Source organism: Salvia splendens, chromosome 3 (assembly GCF_004379255.2).
Source record: "Salvia splendens isolate huo1 chromosome 3, SspV2, whole genome shotgun sequence".
Classification (NCBI taxonomy): Eukaryota; Viridiplantae; Streptophyta; class Magnoliopsida; order Lamiales; family Lamiaceae; genus Salvia; species Salvia splendens.
The window spans coordinates 3,456,031-3,475,529 of NC_056034.1; the positions used below are offsets into that span (position 1 = coordinate 3,456,031).

At 39.0% G+C, this 19,499-nt stretch overlaps 2 protein-coding genes across 2 annotated transcripts; both read right to left on the minus strand.

Annotated features, from left to right (window-relative positions):
• Window positions 1-1,068: 1,068 nt before the first annotated feature.
• LOC121794411 (pre-mRNA-splicing factor SLU7-like) lies at window positions 1,069-5,329 on the minus strand. The gene is made up of 10 exons (XM_042192562.1): window positions 5,169-5,329; window positions 4,691-4,854; window positions 4,483-4,595; window positions 3,752-4,165; window positions 3,438-3,573; window positions 3,045-3,344; window positions 2,272-2,488; window positions 1,589-1,692; window positions 1,396-1,464; window positions 1,069-1,308 (listed from the first exon to the last, which is right to left on the minus strand). Exons 1-10 carry the CDS (start codon window positions 5,182-5,184, stop codon window positions 1,231-1,233), a joined length of 1,611 nt encoding a protein of 536 aa, XP_042048496.1. The 5' UTR covers window positions 5,185-5,329; the 3' UTR covers window positions 1,069-1,230.
• Window positions 5,330-7,993: 2,664 nt separating this feature from the next.
• Window positions 7,994-9,627, minus strand: LOC121793796 (transcription factor MYB14-like). The gene is made up of 3 exons (XM_042191828.1): window positions 9,092-9,627; window positions 8,877-9,006; window positions 7,994-8,549 (listed from the first exon to the last, which is right to left on the minus strand). Exons 1-3 carry the CDS (start codon window positions 9,222-9,224, stop codon window positions 8,117-8,119), a joined length of 696 nt encoding a protein of 231 aa, XP_042047762.1. The 5' UTR covers window positions 9,225-9,627; the 3' UTR covers window positions 7,994-8,116.
• Between the last annotated feature and the right edge of the window lie 9,872 nt (window positions 9,628-19,499).

Here is a 19,499-nt window from a genome sequence, read left to right on the forward strand (position 1 = left end):
TTGTAAAAAGCATAACAATCATAGTAATAAAATGAAACCAGAGATTCATTTTTTCAGAAGCATTTTTCTTCTAGGGTAAGGTACCGCCCTTGTGGACTAAATTAGTTAAATTACAAGTTAATATGCTTCTACCCATAACCCATTTATTATGTAGAAACACAACTAATTAGCGTAAGATTTAAGTCCAAAGTTATGCTGATTCCCCTCACACACTCATTATAAATATAAGATCTCCCCTCACCATATGATCACCACCCTCTTTCACCTTCGCTTCTAATTCTTTTCTGTGAAAAACTCTGCAATGTCTTGTCTGAATTTGAAGAGGCTGCTGCCCCACAGAAGGTTGTGGAAGGTCTTAACAAACAAACTGCCCCTCAAACTCATCACATCAAAGGTGAACAAGAAGCAGAAACACAGATCCTACAAATCATCCAAGAAACTTTCCTTGCCATCCCTTTCCATTCAGCCCAAGAAGTTCAAGAAACACACTGTCATACACCACAAGAACCATCACTGCTACTCCCAGAGGCGGCCGCCCCCTGTCTTCATCGACCACCTCTTCGTGCAACCTGTTTCTCTAGTTAGTGAGCATGTTGTTTCACCCGGACAAACAAGCAAGCCTTCATCCTCCAGCAGCTTGAACAAAAGCCAGAACCCCAATCAGACAACCTTCAACGATGACTGTGGCGAGCCAGAATCCGGTAAGGAAGAAACAACTACCAATGGTGATTATGTGTGGGAGTCCTTGGTGCTCAGGCCAGAATCCAGTAAGGAAGAAACATCTACTAATGGCGATGATGTGTGGGAGTCCTTGGTGCTCAGGCCAGAGTCCAGTAAGGAAGAAACATCTACTAATGGTGATGATGTGTGGGAGTCCATGGTGCTTAATTCACCACAAATGGATGGGATCGATGCAAGGGCAGACGAGTTTATAGCTCGATTTCGGGCTGAGATGCGACAGCAAGAAATTCTGGCACGCCGGTTGTAGCCTTCATTGTTATCTTAGGTTTTGTCATTTTAGCAACTAGGAAATGCAAATAAATTCTTGCTAGTATTTCTGCAGGAGTATATCAGGAAATTGAGACATCAATTCTTTAGAATTATGTATTGCACTACCCAAATTCTCAAGATCATTCTGTGTAAAGATAATAACTAACAATTCTCTAAAACTTAAAACGGCAATTCTTTCTGCTTGCAACCAAGTTTGGATTTGTGTTCTTCAAACACTAATTAATTCAGGAAATCCTTCATTGGATCGTCGTGATGGACCCTCTTCATCCTGAAAGCTTCCATATCTTCAGGTGTAACCTGAACGGCGAAGAAAGGTCAAAACCGGAAGAAGTATATATTACTATTATAGTTGACAGAAAGTTGATTGCATATGTATCAAAGTACCTCATCGTTCCACTTCACGTTGTATTTCCGTTTCCTTTCATCCCTCTCCTCTCTCTTCCGTTCATCCTCCTATCATAAGAAAAAAAGTTACAACCACCAATGAAATAACAAGGTACTACTAGAAGAAGAGCACAACAGAAAATGATTCAAGAACTGGACTGTTACAAAACATTATTGAATTAAAGAATTTCACCTTCTGAAGTGCCTCACTAAGTCTTTTCTGGTCTAGAACCAGATCGTCAGGTACCTCTGATCCCCATGTAGCAATTCTTTTCTCCTCGGCTGCTGCAGGTGCTTCTGCTTTCAAAAATAAACTATCAGATACCCTGCAATCTATATACATGATTCTAGACATACAAAGTAGCATGTGCAATAGCTAACTTCTTCGCTGTAAAGAACTCACTTTCTCCAGTACGTACGTTAGATAGATTTAATGAGAAATACTATCTGGTTTTGAGAAAATGGTTGGTATATGTTTTGAGTGGAAAAGGGTAATTACCAAGGGTCCCACTATGCAGTAAATATGTGATTTTTGGTAAATAAGAGGTGTTCATACGGTTGAAAGATAAAGAAGACTGTGGGGCCATGTTCTAAAACGGGAAGTGGTATACTTTTGTAGGACACCAAATAGAGTAATTGTTGCATAGGGCGATAGGGGGTAACATTTAAATTGCATTTAAACACTTCAAAAGAACTAATCCACTTGAACAATTTTGCTTGCAAAATTTTAGGCAGCTACACATTGAATATTGAAGCAGGCATTAATTGTTTTGGGTAAAGAGTTACTCTAAACAAGGTTGTGAAATATGTAACTCCATCTCAGATTATGACAACATTCAAATAGCTTAATGCAGTAATTAATATCGAAGTTATTACCTTCAGTAGCCTCCTTACGAGCTACATTAGCTTTCATAAGGTCTGCTGAAGCTTCAGCAGCCTCAATACCAGCAGCACCAGTACAATAACTGTTCCTTACTGTCTGGTGGCAACATTTGTAACCCCATTGATTATCTTTCCACCATGAGCCCCAAACAGTTGTGTGGTTGTTTATGTAAACATCTTCTTCATACTTGCTCTTTGGAAGAGCCATCTCCTGCAAATATCATGCAATCAACGTGTCATTACCACTCATGGAATGTATGCCAAGATAGTAAACAAAGTGAGCATAAAATTTTCTGCAGTCTAAGTATGGGGGCAACACAAAAATTTCATACTACTCAATTCACTTTTATCTCTCTCGATATGCAGTCACAATAAGAAGTGTCTACGAAATAGAAATCCAAGTGGAACACAGCAAATATACAATGCTACCAGATGAAATTCTAGTCGAAGGCACATGCAGGAAATATGAGGGGGAAAACACACATTGGATCATCATTACTGTAAAAAAAGAATTCACAAATAATTCCAAGAATCTAATGAAACAGCAGCATTTTGGGAGCAGTTTCAATTTCACTTTTGCACCACTGTTAGACCAACACAACATTTTGGAAAATAACTATGCATTAAAGCATCACATGACATAAGCAGTTACAATTTCTGAATGTTAAGAGAAAACTACAGAGACATGGAAGCATTTCAGGGAGAAAAGAGATGGCAACAACTCAACAACATCTTATCAAGGAGACAGAGGCACAGTTGGTCCTTACCTGGCCTTTTATGACCCTACCCGCACGATCATATTCAACCTCCCGCTCGCTTTGGCCCAGTAAAAGTTCTCGTGGAAGTACTTCGCCAGCAGCAGCATTACCATACTTCTCCATGATTTTGTCTTTAGTATGGGACTTCAACTTCTCCTTGTTGATCTTGAAATTTTTATAAAGCAACTCGGCTTGTGAAGGAGCAGCTTGCATATGAACATCATGACCTTTGTCAAATGCCTCCCAAGCATGAACATTCAGTTGTTTGAACTCCAAAGCTTGACCACTAACTCTATTCTGGTTGTCTCCCTATAATTTCCATATGTTACAAATTGTGTGAGCAAGAATCATCATGCAAGAGCGATAGCAGCAACAACATCTTGCACGGATAAGTAAACTTACAGCATAGAACTTCTCATTCGGATCCATGTCTGGAAGAGGGTCCTCACGCATAGAACGGGTCTTGGGGTCGTAGTGGGCAGAGTTAACATCAAGATTGAGAAGATATTTTGCAGTATCCTCTCTAATACGTAAATTCCTGATAACAAGAGAATGATAATCAGGTATAATTTTCAATTTAAGCTTCAAAGTGCTTGAAAACAGTTATTTCCAAGAACATTCTAGTTTCATCTCCTCAAGAATAATGTGAGAGTAGATATGTTTCTGCGGAGTAGATGCATATATGTGGTGGTGGACGAAAGAATAGACATATATACCTGACAGTTCCTGTGCTACCACCACCCGTAGTACGCACACGCTTCTCAACCTTTGCGAAGTCCATTTGCTTGCTCTCATCAACCTTGGCCTCATCAACTTTTAGATTGTCTTCATTATCCTCATCATCACTAACACCATCTTCTTTGTTTTGATTATTATTTTTCTCCTCCAACTTCTTGAGCTGTTCATCCTTCAAATATTTGCTTCTTGCTTCATCCTTGGCTTCATATCTCTGAATAACATGTTTATAAGATGCAGCATCATATCCATTCCATCGATCTCTCTTCCCATCATAATCAAGCTCAAAGGTCTCTATCTTCTCATCTGGGGCAATATGCTTGCCTGTCCATTTGGCTCCTAATTTCCGTGGTCTTTCCACACAAGCCTTCTTGTCGTGTGTTAAAGCCCCACAGCTGCAGCAAGCATGAAAGCTCAGAACCAGCATAACATTAAATTTGATCTAAAACTACAGTCACCAGTAAACTTAAACTTGTACATGCTTATTTGGTGTTCCCCATCACAATCATAAAAACAGCAATCCATGGTTTCCGTTCCTATCTATGGTGGCAAAGTCTAAAATGACATTGTGATATTTGTAACTAAAAAGTGGACATACAAAAACCTAAGAACACACAATGCAAAGTTCAACATGGAATTCCTGTTTTTAGACTATAACAATCTTTTCAATAACTATCACGGAGCATACAAATGGACACTTCGTTTCACTTACTTTTCACAAGCACCCTTCCTGAATTTTTCAGCTTGAAAAGTCTTTGCACCTCTGTCATACCACGACTTGGTATAATTTGGATCAGATTTCCACTTCCTTTGATGCTTCAAACTCTGAAGATAAAAAGAAGCTAAACAATGAGCACTCCATGAAACCACTCTGCCGAGTACAACAAAATAGGACAACTGCACATGACCACAGGACGTACCGGTCTCTCCGCATTGAGATACCAAGGGGCAGAAGACATATACTGTGGAATGTGAGGATTGATTTCCTTTCCATCTTCATCCACTTCAGCCGGTGCGAGCCCAGCCTTACGGGCCTCTTCTAGTTCAAGTTGCTTTCGGTGATCCTCCCTTGACTTAAAGGCCACTGTGATCCCAAAATCCAAAAACAACATTAACAACAAATCCAATAGGAAAATTTTGAAAAAAAACAATGACGATTAATCCTGAAAAAATGGGCAGAATCAAGATGCCCAAATAATTGAAGGAACAAGCAGTCGAAGAACAAAAGGCATGAACTTGATCGACATCACAGGTCACTTATGGAAAATCGATGAGTTGGTGTCATTTATTTCCGGTTAAACAAACAATCGAATAGATGGGGGAACAATCGATTGATGTAATACAGAGAGAAAAATCACGACATGGTGATGAATCAAAATTAGAAAGTGCAGGATGTACCTGACGCAGTCGCCATGATTTAGAGAGCGAATTGGGAACGAACTTGATTGAATTATGGAACCCTAGCAAGAACTTGGAGGAGGATTAAAGAGAATTTGTGGAATTTACAGAAGAGAAGAAAAGAGTAAAGGGTATTTAGAGGTCTCAATTCTATTAATTTCGTTTTCGTGAATATATAACATTATCCACCGACTTTACTAAGACACGGCCAAAGCTTTCCCTGATAAATTGATTCATCTCCAAATAAGATTAATACTTAAATAACTAAATAAATACAAATATTAAATATAAAGTCGAAAATCAAATATTAAATATATTTCATCTATAATTCATACTACATGAATTTTGGGCGTTACTAATCAATCACAATCCCGAGGATAGATTGAAGATTAACATAGTTTGGCATTTTTAAGCTTTATACTTGATATTTATTTACTATGAATTCAAATATTTAAATTACTTTTGTATTTTGAGACTCAATAATATGTGAAAATGTCATGAAATTCATTTTTCAACTCGCATTGTTGTCGTGGTAAAATTATAAGGGCATTCACAGTTGGGCGGACGATAGGTTGCCCGATGCCTCGGGCGCGCCATCGTCCGCCACTGTGGGTGCGCGGACGATAGACGATGCGTCGTCCTCGCCCTAAGCTTAGTCCGCAGACGAAGCGCGGACGATAGGGCATCGTCCGCACCATTGGCCGCCCATTGTGGACGACGCGGACGATGCAACACGTTTTTTATTTTTTATTTTCAAAATTTGTCTATTTAAACCCCGATTCTCATTCTATTTTTTGTACGAACATTTCTCGCATATCTCATCTCTCACATTTCTCCATCTCTCACAAACCAAAATGAACCACGACGACGACCGGAGTTCCTCGGAGGGCGGTAGTCCGACCTTGACTCAAGCCTTAAATGCAGTCGTTCAAGACGCAATGGCGGAATGCTTAGCTGAAATGCAGCGCAAGGAGGCGGCGGCAGCGGCGGAGCAGATCCCCAGGCCTATTCGACGTCGGACGTTTGTCCTCCGCGAACACGCCGCAGCTCACGAACGTCTAGTTGCAGACTATTTTGCCGAGCAACCACGGTAGGGCCCGACTGTTTTCCGCCGCCGGTTTAGAATGACTCGTTACCTTTTTCTCAGCATTGTCCAGACGTTGGAGTCACGTGATTAATACTTCCAGTATCGGGAAGATGGCATCGGCAGACCCGGACTTACGTCGTTGCATAAGTACACAGTTGCACTCCGTCAGTTGGCCTACGGCACCATGGCGGACATGTTCGACGAGTACCTCCACGTCGGTGAGACAACAGGCCGCGAGTGCTTGAAGAGATTTTGTAGGGGAGTTGTGGAGGCTTACGGCGACACATATTTGCGACGGCCGACTGCTGTAGATTGCCACGGTCTGATGAAGATGCACGAGACGGTGCACGACTTTCCTGGGATGCTAAGGAGCATCGACTGTATGCACTGGGAGTGGAAGAATTGTCCGACGGCGTGGAGAGGCCAATTCACTAGTGGATACAAGGGCAGCCACCCGACGATGATCCTCGAAGCCGTCGCTTACCATCGGCTCTGGATCTGCCATGCTTACTTCAGTGTAGCCGGGTCGAACAACGACATCAACGTCCTCAACTCATCCACCCTCTTCACCGAGCAATGCAATGGCAACGGCCCCGCCATCGAGTTCACTGCTAACAGGCACCAATACCACATGGGGTACTACTTGGCCGATGGCATATACCCAAGGTGGCCTGTTTTTCTGAAGACGATCAGCTGCCCAATGGGTGAGAAGAGAGTTTTATTTGCGCAAAAGCAGGAGGCGGCGCGGAAGGATGTGGAGCGGGCATTTGGTGTGCTCCGATCACGGTGGGCAATAGTGAAAGGGCCAAAGCGTCTCTGGTTCAAGGAAGTCCTCGCCGATGTCATGTATGCGTGCATAATCTTGCACAATATGATAGTTGAACACGAAGGTGGAAGCGTCACCGATTGGGCCGATGATGAAGGTGGGTCTAGCTCCTCCAGCACGGCGACCCCGCTCAAGGATTACCGACGGGCTTCAATGAGGTTCTATCTAGACAGGCCTCAATGTGCAACCAACAAGACCATGCTCAGCTCATGAACGACATGATTGAAGAAGTGTGGGCCTGTAACCGCCGTCGCTGAGTTTGCGTATTTTTTTTAATTCGTATTGTAATGTATTAAATGAAATGAAGATTTTTCCCAATTTTTGTAGTTATTTAAATATTCAAATAAAAGAAAATGCTTAGGGCGCGCCTTAGGGCGCCCCACTGCAGGTGGATGGGTAGGAGGATAAAATGCTGACGTGGCGGTGCATAGGGTGGGCTTTAGGGCGCCCCACTGCTGATGCCCTAATTAAACTTATTGAAAACTGGCCCAATCCAGGCCACTTCAGTTCATTCAACAGGACCTCTGGGTTGTGAAGGTATAGATAGCCAATTGGTAGCCCAATAAGGATTTTATATGACTACTTTTTTCATTATATATATATATATATATATATATATATATTCAAAAGGAGAAAATATGCAAAAAGGAAATGAATATATCCCTATATATATATATGATCCTTCCTAATTCAGGGACGGTGCAAATCTCATTTTCTCGAGATCAACTTCAAAGTTAATAGTAGAGTAGTAATATATTATGCGACTCACATCAATACTGCAGAGCTATAATATGTATTAACTATTTATAATTCTATTAACTTAATTCAAAATGATAGTTTCTGAATATTTATCATCAATAATTTTATTAGGTAAATAATCATGCAATTTGTCTGAAAATATCTCCCTTCACATACCAAGAAATTTCTAACATCATTGTACTAATAAATAAATAAATAAGTGACTCATTACAGAACCATATCCACAGAATCAATTTGATCTAAGCGATAGTGATTCTAAAATCTCCCACTGATGAACTATATGTACATAACTAATTCATCAGCTCTATTAAACACGTCCCGCCAAAAACTGCTATCTTCCATATGTAATTCCGGGTCAGCAAATTGAGGCTGTGCATCGCTGTTGCCACATGAGAAATCACTACTGCTGCCACTCCATTCCTCCGCCGTCAAAATCTCCGACCAGAAATTATTGTCCCACAAATCCGACATCAAAGCGTCGTCGTAGCCACCACCATGACCGTCATCGGAGGTGACGACGGATGAGACCTCACTGAGGGAATCCCCCGGCGATCTGAGCTCCACTTTTCGGGAATAATCAGATGAGTAATCAGCTTCTCCATTCTTGATTTCCGTTTTTCCGGCAACACGCTTCTTCAAGTGGGTGTGCCAAACATTCTTGATCTCGTTGTCTGTCCGCCCCGGCAATCTCGATGCAATCACAGACCACCTTAACAAAACAAGATTTAAAAATTCGTTAGAAAGGAATATCATTCGAGCAATTATTCGAATTTTTTATAAAGTAGTATTTTCACTGTCCTATAGAAATAGATTGAATTTCTTTTTCCGTTCATTCCATACAAATAGTCTTTATCATTTATGAATCATATCATTCACTACATTATTTCAATTATTTCACTTTTTATCCTTCTCTCTTATATTTTGAATTAAACATTAAAGTTTATGTCATCTCCAATCAGCCTATTTCTATTGGACGGAGGTAGTATATCAAAAGTGATTGAAAGAAATGTATAGTTTAATTCATAGTACTACATACTTGTTTCCCAATTGTGCATGCAATTGAATGATGGTATCCTCCTCTTCTCGACTAAAATTCCCTCTCCTAATATCGGGCCGCAGGTAGTTCATCCAGCGGAGGCGGCAGCTCTTACCACACCTCAGCAATCCTGAAAAGGGACAGCGACAAAGCCCGTAAGTAAAGCCCGTGTTTTGGTAGAAGAAAAATAATGCAAAATGGGGTCGTACTCGTACCGGCCCGTTTGGGAAGAGCTCGCCAATTGGGATGGCCATTTTGGGTGATGAAGTTGATGAGAATCAAATCTTCTTCCGCAGTCCACGGGCCCTTCTTCAGGCCCGTTTTTTGGCAACATGGAGCTCTCACCATTATGAGATAAATCAAGTATAGTTTCTTTTTTCTTGGGATTTTTTTCTTCTACTTTCTTCTTCTTCTTCTCCTTCTTTAATCTTTAGTAAGGAACTGTTTTGAGTTGAATTTATGCTCCGCTGATGAATGATGGAGGTGGAGAAATGGATATTTATATATGTGGATTAGGGGAAAATGGTGGACCCGTTATTAGTAACGACACTAAAGAAGGGTGAAATTGTCGATGCCCACATTTTCCACGAAACACAACTTATTCACGCCTCGGATTTGTTATTTGAATGGTCAAACCACACGTGGGGCCTTCTACTTGCAGATTTATTTTTATTATTGATATGATTATGGAGTATTATTATTAGGTGGCGGTGGGGGCAATTTTATTGTTATTGCATGTGTGTGGGTTTTTAAAAAAAATCACCATGCAAGGAAGTAGTACTAATTTGTAGACTACATATTGTAATGAACAAAATTGAATGTGAAAAGATCTCAGTTTGGTTTCTATTAAATTTTGCTACTTCACTTTTTTAGGAAATTAAGTGTAACTGTTATTGTATTGTTTAAGGGTAGTAGTTTGTCGACCTCAATTAACCATAATGTTGATCGTACGTGTTTGGAATTGTCCAACTTCTAGATTATATGTATTGTCTATATTTTCTACAATTTCTTAAAATTATACTCCACTACATTCATCCATTAAAAATAGTAGTCTTACTTGTGGACGCCACATATTTTAATGTGCAATGAGTAGTTCATGAAAAAGAAAAAAGAAAAATAGATAAAATAAGAAAGAAAATGACAAAAATTTGTGGAAAAGTTTCCATATATATAAACGGGACTAATTTTGATAGAAATACTAAAATGAAAAATAAAATTATATTTTTACTAACAGAAGGAGTACATGTTTGTCCGGGATATGGAATAAAAGGAAAGCTAATTAAGCTGAAAATTTCAGCTTCTAAGTTCTAATTAATTAATGATTGATTGTAACAATAATGTCATTTAGTATCACAATTTACACGCACACACACTTCGGATATAGCTTACATAAATACGCGTACATAAACATTATTTATACTTAGATCCATATTTAGAATAGTAAAATTAGGTTTTGTCAGAATAACTTTGTAATAATCAATGACTAAATCCGTTTAGAATGAGTCGAAGTTGCTAATTAGATACTTAGATTTAATTATGCTAACCCCAACTTGCTTTCATTTCAAATGACTCGGTAAAATTGTACTTATAAAAACTCAGTCTACAAGGTTTACAAAATAATCTTCTATTGATGTCCTAATCGCACATTTTCCAAATACTGGGTGAAAAGTTCGTGTATTCCCATGTTAAAACGCGGAGTATATTTTATAAATAATTTTATTAAGTGTTCCTAAATTTTAGTACTACATTTTATTTTTAAAATTATTTTAATATTTATAAGTAGTTAGTATGTATACGGATTTGTGGGAATATCCAATACTAGCCAAAAATGGTTAAGTGGGTGATTTATTTATTTATAATATGTAAAAATAATATATTTCTAGTCATATCTAAGGAAAAAACAAATATATACGTGATGTGAATCTTCCATATTTTCACTCCTTCCGATAAAAATACAACAAACAATCATAAATGAAAGACGAGATCAGGTCGAAGGCAAAAGATGTTGTGAATAGAAGACTTCCTCAAGACAAAAAAAAACCTCAATCGCCCCTACAAATTAAAGCTTCACAATCTAACAACATCAAGCTAATTTTGCGAACTTAATTATACATTGATTAACAAGCAACCATATCAATAGATGTTGAATTTTATGATAAACTTACAAAGGAGTTCAATTTCTAAAATCCAGCAAAAGTCTAGCCTCCAAAATAAACTGAAAATGGTATTTACTCAAGTGAGAAAAAACATGCGCATGAGGTCGTGCCACAAGGACACCCTTACGCTCGTCTCGTCGTATGCCACTTTGCAAGTTGCAACCCACATAGACCATGTGAGTTGGCTGACAAGGGTCGACGAGCCCTTTGTTCCAACTAACATTTGGTTTTGACTAAATAATGTCAATTGGGCATTTTAATAACTATAGATATATTATAATTAGACAGCAATGTGGATAGCGCAACACCAACAAACTCCAAAAGAAAAAAATAATTCTCTTTATCTAATTAGCAACAGGACAAACTCACTATTTATTTATATATTTGCTGAAAATATATTTCGACATCTGATGTAGCTAGATAGTCTATATTGCTAGTAAGTAAAACAGTATTCAAGCTGATGCAGCTATGGGGAAATGAAAAGTCAAACCAGACTTAATAATATAGAAAAGTCAAAACGGTGGATATATAAAGATAAGTCTTATGGTTGCGAGGATTATTATATGACAATGATAAGTCAATGAAATTGTTACTCAATCACTTTATTTTAATAGGATTCAAACCACATACCATATTGCAATTTTTATTTTTGCAAAATAAACTCCTAATAAAGGAGGAAATTACAAATGATGTAATGAGGGCTTGAACTCGTCACCTCTTACAATATACTACCTCCGTCCCCCAAAATTCGTCCCGGTTTGACCGGGCACGGGTTTTAAGGAATGTAATGGAAAGTGGGTTGAAAAAGTTAGTGGAATGTGGGCTTGACTTTTATATATTAGTTTTATAATAAAATGTGAGTAGGAATGAGTTAGTGGAATGTGGGGTCCACTACCAAAAATGGTAAAAGTGAAATGGGACAAATTTTGGGGGACGGACGAAAAAGGAAAGTTGGGACAAATTTTTAGGGACGGAGGGAGTATAATATTTAAGTTCCTTGCCGATAGGACAAAGACCTAGACAAACATACCATATTGCATTTAATAGTAAGAAGATGCATTAATACTAAATTTTGTGATCAAAGAGTTGAACACGATCCTCGTTTTAGATTCCTAAACATTTGTCATTCTCATCCCATCATATTCCTATACATATACATGGGTGTATTCATATAATAATCAAATCTTAATATAGGAGTATTTTATAATCATTAGATTAAAAGATCTAATTAATGAAGTATTTTATAATCATTAGATTAAAAATCTAATTAATGAAGGTAATTAAGACATGTGAAAATACTTTATTATTATTATTATTATTATTATTATTATTTTATTTTTTTTAGTTAGACCATAGGTATACCGAACTCCCATTTGGCGGAATCCAACTAATCCTGCTCGACCGGGTTTACAGATTAAGACCGAAAGTCTCTCAACGGGTGGTGGGGTTTGAACCCTTGACCTCAGCTCCATGTTGCCAACTGCGCTACGACCCGTTGTTAATACTTCATTATTATTAAAATAAAAGCAAAAGAGCAAAGAAGGCTTCAGTATGTGTGAATATGTATAGATGGTTAATTGAGTAAATAAATAATCAAAATTTTCATATAAAATAGGTTCCGATTAAACATTATACTCCATATTTTATGCGATTAATGGATTTTTCACTATTTATAAGATTAGAACTTTGAATCACCAATTTATTCATAGAACTGATGAATTCACCGCATAAATTTATGAGCTACATGGTTTATATTTTAATATAATAGATATCTAGAGTGTTTTGAATCATTAATCAATTACATAATGAGTTTTTAAATTAATGTGTATATAAATGATAGTGTATATAAATGATAGTTGTAAAAATGTACTTTCGTGCGTCTGTAATTAATAAAAGCACCAAGGTGAAATCTATATATAGTTGTACTGCCCCGTCCCAATTAAGTTGAGTCGTATTCCTTTTTTTGATGTCCCGGTTAAATTGAGTCATTTTATTTTTTAATAGAAAACAAAACATCCAATCACACTTATTTTATTCAAGCACCTACTTTTCTCTCTCTTCATATATCCTACTTTATTCATCTCTTCTAATTTTTAACATAATTTTTTAATTTTTGTGCTCAAAAATTTTGAGTCAACATAATTGATACTACTAAAAGACTAGCCACTAGTCAGCCTACTCTGAGCTTGCTATTCAAATTTTTTAGAATTTTGGGCAATCACACAGGTCAATAAAATAGGCGTCAACTTCGGATATTTCAAAATGTCATCAAATGCAACTTGTGCATGGGTTTTGTTCAGGCTTCGACGAAATTCGGAAATCTCAATATTTCAGAATTCTTTTTTAAGATATTTATGGAAGAGCTTAGAATTTGATAATAAAAGCTCTCTGAGGACTCCGGAATTTTAAATAAGTTTTTTATATATTATCAAAATAAAAGGCTTTAATATATTTAAATGCATTGCATTCGCTATTGGAATCAAGAATCTTTTATGATTGCACGCTTATTATCAATGTAAATAGTACGGAGTACTACTATTTATTACTCCGTTTAAGTTTTTCAATATTAAATTAGGCTAATTTCTAGTGGCTCCGCTCGTAGAAGAATTCCCTATGATCATTTTTGTCATTTTTCAAGCCGCTTTTTTTTTTACATTTTTTACGTAACGCCATTTCAGCTTTCTTTTCTTGATTTCCATTATCCTCCTCATTAGAGATTGACACACATTTCAAATGAATTTTGTTCAACTAGTTTGTCACATTTATTACATGATCTTCTATACTCCTATTACAATTTCTTTTTTTATATGTTTAAAATTTATTTATTGTAATATTACACACGTAAAAAAGATACTAAGAGCATCCGCATCAGTGCTCGATGCTAAGAGCAAGCGCCGTGCCGACGGCGCGACGAGTACCTTGCTCGCAGTTGTGCTCTTGCCAACGGCACGACCCTGCTCTTAGCATCGAGCACCGCCGTGCCGAAGAGCAAGTTGGTTGACATGGCGGGCTCTGATTCGCCAACGGAAATGCCGTTGGCTATTTTTTTAAAACAAAAATTCAAAAAATATAAAAAAATCAGATTTATAAAAAAAAATATTTTTCCACTTCCCAATAAAATATATACGTTTTTCTCCACTTTAGATTTATTTTTCATTATTTTTACCCAAAATTCACATTTTCATCTAAAAATACCCCTCATTTCAACACAAAAAATTACACCATATTTCTCTCTTGCAAAAATGTCCAGCTCCGGCGATCATCCCACCGACTCCCCCGGATGGAACCACGAATGGTTCGGCACATCGCAAGTCCCTTCGCCGGATACGAATATCTCGCCCCCTCCTCCTACCCAAGGTTCGCAAATTCTAGGTGGCTACCGGCCTTACCCGGTGGACGAGCAAGATGCCCCCTCGGGGCAATACGGGTGGGCACCCAAACAAGATTCGGGAGGAAACACCTCGACGCCACTGTTGTCCCAAAATCTGTAGGGCGCTTCCGGAAGTCGCGGCGCTCCTGCTCGTGGTGTCCGTGTCCGCACTCGTGGTAGTGCCGGTGACCCCAACATCCCCACCTCGTACACTCCGGGGGAGATGGAGAAGATATTCGAGGCCAATATGAAAATTTCCAAAGATGAGAAGGTAGGCACGAACCAAACCGGGGACAGGTACCGCATCACTCGCCAGTACAATGTCGGCCGACCGGCTGAACGGTGGAGCGCAATGAGAGTATGGTGTGCAATGTAATCGGAAGAGCCAACGAAGAAATCCAAAAGTTCCAGAGGTATTACCTCGAGGAACAACGGTTAGCAGGGAGCGGCACGAGCGAGGTCGACATCATCATGGCCGCCATGTCGACCTACCAATCAATGCATTACAAACCATTCAAGCATCTCAACGCTTGGCAGGAGGTGCGTCATCATCCGAAGTATAGGAGAGGCGTCTGATCCTCCTCCAGCAAACGGTCGAGGACGGTATCCCTATCCGACGCCGACGAGGACGAGGTGGCAAGCTAGCTTTCCGGAGCTCACTTGGATAGCCCCGACGCCGGTCCAAGCAGTTCCTAGTGCTGGCTGCAAGGAAGGAAACAGGCGACGGCCAGCCGCCATCGCGCCGCGACCCCAGCCGAACCGCCGGCTCCCGCTCCCGCTCCCTTTGTGCCGCCTCCACCTCCAACAACAGTTTATGGGCCATTTTGTATCAAGCCACTAACGCCAATGCATCTTGGATGATTCTTGAGTAATCTGATGCACATCATGCAATGATACGAGCTCTCCGACAACAATTTGGGGATACCGCCATCGGGCTAGTCTTCTTTAAATTTCTACGGATGTATTTTTTAGGATTTAATTATGTAATTTTTAATTTGTAGGATTTTAATTATGTAATTTTTAATTTGTAGTAATTTTTAATATTTTAAGCATGTAATTTTTAATTTTTATGATTTTAATTATGCAATTTTTTTTGTAATTTGTAATAGTAGTTCGGGTATTTTTAATGCATATTAATATTGTGAAAATGTTTTTGTTTAAATTGAATAATAGAGTGGTGGGACCCTTGAGCATGCTCTTGCGGAAGAATATGTATATGAGTGTTGTGCTCTTGCAGAAGAACAGAGAGTAAAAAATGAATAAAAGTGGGTTTGAGCCCACATCCATACTCTTGCCTAAGAGCATGGATGTGGATGCTCTAATATAGTAATCAATCCGCAAACACCAAATGATACTCCCTCCATCCCTCTGTAGTAGAAGCATTTCTTTTTGGCACGAGATTTAAAAAAAATTGTTTTGAATGAGTTAAGTAAAAGGAAAATAAAATAAAAATGAAAAAGGTAGAGAGATGGAGTGAGAGTAAAGTACTTTTTGGAGAAAAATGAAATGACTCAGCTACAGTAGGATAACCCAAAAAGAAATATGACTCAGTTATATAGGGACGAAGGGAGTACAACCTTTTGTCTACAGTAGAGAGATCTGTAATAATAATAATAATCCTAATAAAATCTAAGTATACGTAATAGTAGTCACTAATTCCATGATTATTGTTAGAGGAGGCTACATTTGTGTTTTTGAGATTGAAACAAAGTATACGTTCCAAAATTTGTGATTTTAATCAATATGCTCTTAAGCTCATGATGGCCACGATATTGTCCTAAGCTCGTGACGGTTGATTGCTATTGATTTTACATGAAATTTATGCATTATAAATAGTAGTAATATGTTATACTATGTGATTGTTATTATTATGATAATTGTTAGTATTCGGCGGTGCACGGCCGAACTCCATATTAATATGTTATTGTCTGATTTGAGCAAAATCCTTACAATTTTTGCTCTTGGGGTACTCTTCAAAAGGCCTTATACTAGTGGAGTTGGTAGGTCATACTCTTACAATTCTTACTCATTGTTCAATGTGAGATATAGTTTGCACCCCTTTATTATGATTATTTACGTTTCTATCTCACGCGTATGGATGGCAAGAGACAAGTTAAAGTCTTGCTATGATTTGTTAGTTTTTGATCTTGTATACACTTTAAATACACTGCACCGTACCGTAGCATTTATATTTCATCCAATCACTGATCAACAATCATCAAATTTCTCAGAATAATAAACACAAGTGATTATTATCGAATTTCATTCGATCTTCTAAAGACACAAGAAAATTATATTCAATCTTCTATGAAAATTGTAAATGAGAAATCTATGGATACAAATAACATATCTATAAAAAAAATTAATTGTATGTTGGGTTAAAAAAAATTCTACCGTGTGAGGTTCTATATTAGTAGTATGTTATTTGCAAATCAATTTATATAACTATGCCACGTGCCGAAAGAGCAATATATTCTTCATTTCCCGATTAGTTTTACTTATGTGCTCATTTATCTATCTCTGCTCCGCTATGATTCCATTCTTTGTGGGGTTTGTTACGAAAAACTTGTTATTATCATTTATTTGTCTTGTGTATTATCAATCTAGCATTTCATTTCTCCTGGTGAGATATCATTTTGAATCAGTCATTATCTCAGTAGTAGCACGCGCGTAAGGCAAATTAGTTAATGTGTACGTGTAGGAAATTGTATTTAGCCCTTATATATACCGTCCGCGAATAAGAGTCCCGTTTTACCATTTTAGTCCGTCCACTAATAGTAGTTCCGGTTCACTTTTACCATAAATTTTAATAGAGTCTCACCTTCCACTAACTCATTCTGCTCCCATTTTATTTAAAATTAATATATACAAGTGAGTCATCTATTCCACTAACTATTTTCCACCCACTTTTCTTAACATTTCTTAAAACTCGTGCCGTCCACAAATGGGACTCCTAAGGGCATCCACAACGCGTGTCTCCGCGGTGCCGCGTTCCGTGTCTGCGGAACGAACCGCGGAGACACGCGTTGTGGATGCCCGTGTCGTCCCCATGCCGTGCCGCGAGTCGTCGCCGTGAGACGCGGCACGACACGTCTCGCCACGCGCCGAGGCGACGTGGCGAGCTCCCAGTGCATGCGTGACGCCCACTCGCTGCCCCGAGAGTGGGTTTCGTCACGGTGACGCAATAATTTTTTTTTAAATCGAATTTAATTTAAAAAAAAAAAAAAAAATTTGCAACGGTAATTTTATCGTTTTTTTATCCGTTTTATAATTTTTTTTTAAATTTTTTAAAATTTGTTTACTCTATAAATACTCCTATTTCATACCCATTTCACTCACAAACACACATCTATTCCTCTCAAATTCTCTCTATTTCCACCCCAATTTTCATCTGAAATCAACTCTGTTTTTCTTCTCCCAAATTTAATCAAACTAATGGATCCTTTTGAACAAATGCGTCAAATAATGGAACAATCACTTGAAGAAGATCGACGACGGGAGGCAGAAGAAGCCGCACCGCCCCAACGTCGCTCCCGTACGTACATCCATCGTAACCGGGAGGAAGCCACCGCAAGGTTAGTACGCGACTACTTTTGCGATAACCCGGTTTGGGGAGATATGTACTTCCGTCGCCGTTTCCGCATGGGGAAACCACTATTTCTCCACATCGCGAATACTTTGGCAGCCCGGGAAGAGTTCTTCCAGGAAGGGTTCGACGCGGTCGGCCGTCCCAGCCACACGACGCTGCAGAAATGTACTGCAGCAATCCGCCAGCTTGCGACTGGACAAACCACCGACATGTTCGACGAATACCTCCACATTGGAGACACCACTGGGCGACTGTGCTTGCTCAAATTCTGCAAAGGAGTCCGGGCAGCTTTCACCGACGAATTTCTCCGAATCCCCCGGAAGCTCAACCGCAAGTAGTCCGCCTCGAAGTGGAGCGCATCCGTCTATACAAGAACGATTATCTATTCGTGCAAGGACACGCGACTCTAGCGCCCACACCCAACTCCAAGAGGATCTAATTGAGCACATTTGGGCAAACTTTGGGGGATGAAATTATTAAATTGTGTACTTTAATTTTTTAGGAAATTATTAAATTATATTTTTTTTACGAATTTTATGTTGTAAGTTTATTTTATGTAATGAAGTGTGTTTGTTTTAATTGAATTGGGTTGGAAATAAAAATAAAAAATGAAATTGAATGAATAGTAATTTAAGGAACGGTTAAGGAACGAATAAGAAACGGAGGGTTGCAGGTTCCGTTCTTTAGTTAAGGAATGAAGTAAAAAAGTACAGTGGAACCCGCAAATAGTAGTTTAAGGAACGGTGGGGGAACAGCGTAGTGGATGACTGATGGGGTGCGTACTAAACAAGCCCAACAGCAATGACGGCCCATCAGCCCAAAGCCCAAGGAGGAGTATGAGTTCGGCATTACCAAAGAGTTCGGCCTCAGCCTACAGCTCGGTAAAAGCCAACCTATCAAGCTCTGCTCTCAGGTCGGCATCAAGCTCTACTCTCAGATCGGCAACCAAAGCAGGAGTATGAGTTCGGCATTACCAAAGAGTTCGGCCTCAGCCTACAGCTCGGTAAAAGCCAACCAATCAAGCTCTGCTCTCAGGTCGGCATCAAGCTCTACTCTCAGATCGGCAACCAAAGCAGTTCGGTCTCAGTATTCGACCGAACAAGGAGTTAGTGGACCCATACAGGATGTCCAACACACCCACTACCACGTGGTGTCAACTCAGGCCACGATCGTAGGCCATGACCTACGCTACATCCACGATCTTAGGCCATGACCTACACGACATCCACGACTTAGGGTGGTGATGCAAGCCACGATCTTAGTTCCAGATATAAATAGAACTTAGATCAGATAGAAGAGGGTTAAGCTCTCTAGAGATAAAATACCATATAGCAAGTCTGTATTGTAAGCTGTAATCCCAGATCAAGCAATACAATCTTGCCCTCCCTTTTTCCCGTGGACGTAGATTTACTTCAGTAAATCGAACCACGTAAATTCTTTGTGTCTTAATCTTCATTCTCTACCAGCATTTACTAACATCAGAAATTCGCGGATCCATCACTGGCGCC